Here is a 3,490-nt window from a genome sequence, read left to right as displayed (position 1 = left end):
TCGATCATGAAAAAATCAATAGTAGAGTTTATTACCAATCAAGAAAATAATCAATGCATGATAAGAATTTGGGTTTGAAAATTACAAAAGAAAGATCAAAGGAAAGAATGAATGAATGGAGTATTGTACACAAAGCCTAGCTCTTGATTCTAGCGTTGAAAATTAACTTGAAATCCCTGTTCAGTTGGTGTGGACACATTCCGGAGGGAGGCCTTGAGGGAAGCGTTTTGTGTCGGTGCAGTAGTTGTAAATCATGTAGTTCCTCTGTGCCCATCTCATCTTCTCTTGGCTTGTGGAATCTAGTTGCCGTGATAACCAGGCTTTGTTGTAGTTGCGTGTGGAGGCCAATGACTGGGAATTGCAAGACGAAGTCCCAGACGACCAGACACAAGCATTTGCTTTGAAGTTTCTGTAAGATGCAGTAAATGGAGCTTTAGTCCAGTCTGTCTTGATGAGCCCACCCCTCGTGGCCCAGTCGTCTGCATTCCAGAGGCTGGAGTAGATTCTCATTGGCTGGTTTTTAGGAAAAGGAACACCAATCGACTCTAAGTTCTTGAACTCTCTGATGGGAATTCCATCCACAGAGAATCTGAAAAGAGAAGGCAAAACAAGCAAGTTTCAGAAAAACTGTACAGAAAAGTGTTAATCCATGCATACTGAATGGATTGGTGCTTACATAATACTTTGGGGGTTCCAGAGAATTGAGTAGGTATGGAAGTCCTTGGTGGGATCGAACCAGAGGTAAAACTGCTGCTCTCTGTTTCCTTTCCCTTGGCTGAAAACGTTAGTGTGAAGAATGTAAGGATCTCCACTGAGGTTGCCCAAGAACTCAAAATCAATTTCATCATGAGTTGGGCCCTGAGATGACAACTGCAACACAGGACACATAGAAGTCAGTCTAAAGAAATTTACATGGAAAACGAGATGAATCAAATTATGGGCAGACAATGAAGTGGGGAGCTCACATAATAGGCAGTGACAGTGCCGGCAGAGTTTCCAGGAACAAGGTTGAGCTGCATATCGATGCTTCCGAATAGATATTCCCTCTTGGACTGGAAGCCGGAGCCAGAGGCCTTGTCAAGGGACAGAGTAAGAAGTTTCCCACTGTTGAGAATCTTTGCACGACCGTCACCCCAAGTAAGGTCGAAGTCCTGGTAGAAAGTACTAGCGGACGAGGTAGCCATGAAAGAGCTAGCCAGAAGAGCAACAATCAGCAAAGCTGAAACAGTAGAAGAAGAAGAAGAACAACAAGAAGGAGCCATGGTATGTGTTTATTAGACTTGACGATCAATAATGTAATTCGATGAGTTTTGGAACTGAGATGGATCATTATTGCTTGGGGGGACGCTTATTTATAGCAATGGCTGAAATGAAGTCAAATGAAACAGAAGTGCAATGGAAGGTTCATGGCCAAGTTCCAATTCGGAAGTCTGATGAGCTAGCTGTGAACAGTTTCCTAGGCAAATTAAGATTACTGGGGTAGGGAGAGACTGTGGGCTCTGGTGAGGAAAATGGAGAGCCGCTTCATTCCTTTGTCCATGGCTGTGTGAGTTCACCTTTCACCAACCCAAAACCAGCTGGATCCGCTTCCACTTGCCAGCATTCCCATACATACACACACACAATCATGTCTCGTGTAAACAATTGGCCAATTGGGACCCACCTTGAAATATATAATAAGAAAAAAAAAAAAGATATATAGAAAGATGTGGTGGGCTGATCTGAAAATAATTGAAAGTTTTTATTTATTTGAATTTGTTGCATGGAAGATCTCTTGGACAAGATCCGTTTGATTCGGGGAAGGTACGTACCATGACTCACAACTGGTCAACAATAAATAAATGGTGACAAGTAGACAAATATGTACTAATAAATCAGTACTGGACATTATAAAATTCTGCAATATTACTTTTTTATACAATTCTATAATATTTCATCATGAACACAACAAGACGATCTTGGCCGGTGGAGGGCTCGTTTGGAAGGGCTAATTTGAAAATTCAGCTAATAAGATGAAGCGGACAGCCTTTAATCGTTAATTTGAGCTCCCCATGCAGTTTTCCGCCAAAATACTTATAATATGTCCATATATGGGGCCAACTTAAGAAATCAAGACTCGTATTGTAATCCGGAGAGACAAAGTGCAGGGCTGTTGATCAGCCAGTTGAAGGGCTGTCCAGGAGCACCTTCCTAAGATTATTGACTTTCTATTCTAACCAATCTCTGACTTTCTATTCTAACCAATCTCTGACTTTCTGAAGCAGTTAAAGCTAAGTTTTCAGCAGCTTACTTATGCAGCTCAACAAATTAATTTAGTTGAACCAAAACTTATCTTCATTCAGCTTAGCCCTCCCAAATGGGTCCGTAGGAAAAACTTGGCTGTCAATGTTCAAACTGGTTAGAATGTCTCCCTACTTTTAAATTGCAAAAAATGCTAGTGGGTCGGATTAAACGATCTCGATTGACTCTATAGGGTCGGACTAGGCTCAAGTTTATTTGGGTATAGGGTCGAATTGGGGTTTCGATTCTTCGACCTAAATCGGTTCGGGTTTCACTATCCCGGCTTGCTGGTTATAATACCCTTGTATATACAGAGGATATTGTTGTAATTTGGTACGGCTTTTCATGTTGTTTTCACTATGGAGGAAGTGATATCTTGGAGCCATAAACCAAATTCTAATATAATTAAAGGCTCTTGAATTTTTAAAATGTCTTATAAAAATAGCAATTGAAAGACTGCAGGTTAAATTGGGTCGGTATTATCAGTTACCCTATAAGGTCAAAACAGGTTAATTTGGAAGCTGCATGCCTACATGTTATTAAATTGGGTTGGATTGGGTTTGGGGAAGCATTGACAATAAGGGCGGAAATCAAACATGTATTGATTAGAGGTGAATTCCAGGCGAGTCAAACCAAATATTTGACTATTAGATCTTGACTTGACAAAAAAAAGGAGACAAACTGAAATTTGGCTCAATTCAAGGTAAAAAAAGTTAAAAAATTATGTATAATACAAACTCGATTAGGCTGTAAAAAGCTTGATTCGTGTTCACCCCTGCTCTTGACATGCCTCTAGATCACATCCTTTTTGTACCCTTATTGTGGTGATTATTTACGAACATATGCTTAACTAATTGAAATCAGAGTGATTGGATCCAGACCCGTTCCATGGACACAGGGCAATGGAGTCCGAATCTAACGGCATGATGTTTGTTACTTGATACTAAAAATGATATTTATCTAAACTGTGGTTATTTAATTATGCTAAATAATAGACTTCAAACAATAAAATAAAATAAAATGAACTGGCAATGGACTTGTAAAATAAAATTTTACGCTCAAATATCCTCAAGAAGCCATAAATATATTGGACCCAAATGCACGTTGTCCATTACCAAGGCCCAAGCCCATCAAGGATCAGGTTCAGTTGCGTTCATTAATATTCTTCTTCGATGTTTCAACTTGAAAAAAACCAACATAATTGCACAAA

General features: G+C 39.7%; 1 protein-coding gene across 1 annotated transcript; it reads right to left on the bottom strand.

Annotated features, from left to right (window-relative positions):
• Positions 1–7: 7 nt before the first annotated feature.
• On the bottom strand, positions 8–1,580 carry LOC148869977 (xyloglucan endotransglucosylase protein 7-like). Its single transcript, XM_088970763.1, has 3 exons — positions 966–1,580; positions 677–870; positions 8–589 (listed from the first exon to the last, which is right to left on the bottom strand). Exons 1-3 carry the CDS (start codon positions 1,260–1,262, stop codon positions 181–183), a joined length of 900 nt encoding a protein of 299 aa, XP_088826889.1. The 5' UTR covers positions 1,263–1,580; the 3' UTR covers positions 8–180.
• Between the last annotated feature and the right edge of the window lie 1,910 nt (positions 1,581–3,490).

Source organism: Nelumbo lutea, chromosome 2 (assembly GCF_056320005.1).
Source record: "Nelumbo lutea isolate HS-2025 chromosome 2, American lotus-T2T, whole genome shotgun sequence".
Taxonomy (NCBI): Eukaryota; Viridiplantae; Streptophyta; class Magnoliopsida; order Proteales; family Nelumbonaceae; genus Nelumbo; species Nelumbo lutea.
This window is presented reverse-complemented; position numbering and strand designations above follow the sequence as displayed.

What these genes read in the sequence shown, in the direction of transcription:
- LOC148869977 (XM_088970763.1), bottom strand. Translation starts at nt 1,262, where the DNA reads ATGGCTCCTTCTTGTTGTTCTTCTTCTTCTTCTACTGTTTCAGCTTTG. An exon ending in GCACTGTCACTGCCTATTAT is followed by an intron (nt 871 to 965) that starts GTGAGCTCCCCA and finishes CCTGTGTTGCAG; the next exon opens with TTGTCATCTCAGGGCCCAAC. An exon ending in TGGAACCCCCAAAGTATTAT is followed by an intron (nt 590 to 676) that starts GTAAGCACCAAT and finishes TTCTCTTTTCAG; the next exon opens with ATTCTCTGTGGATGGAATTC.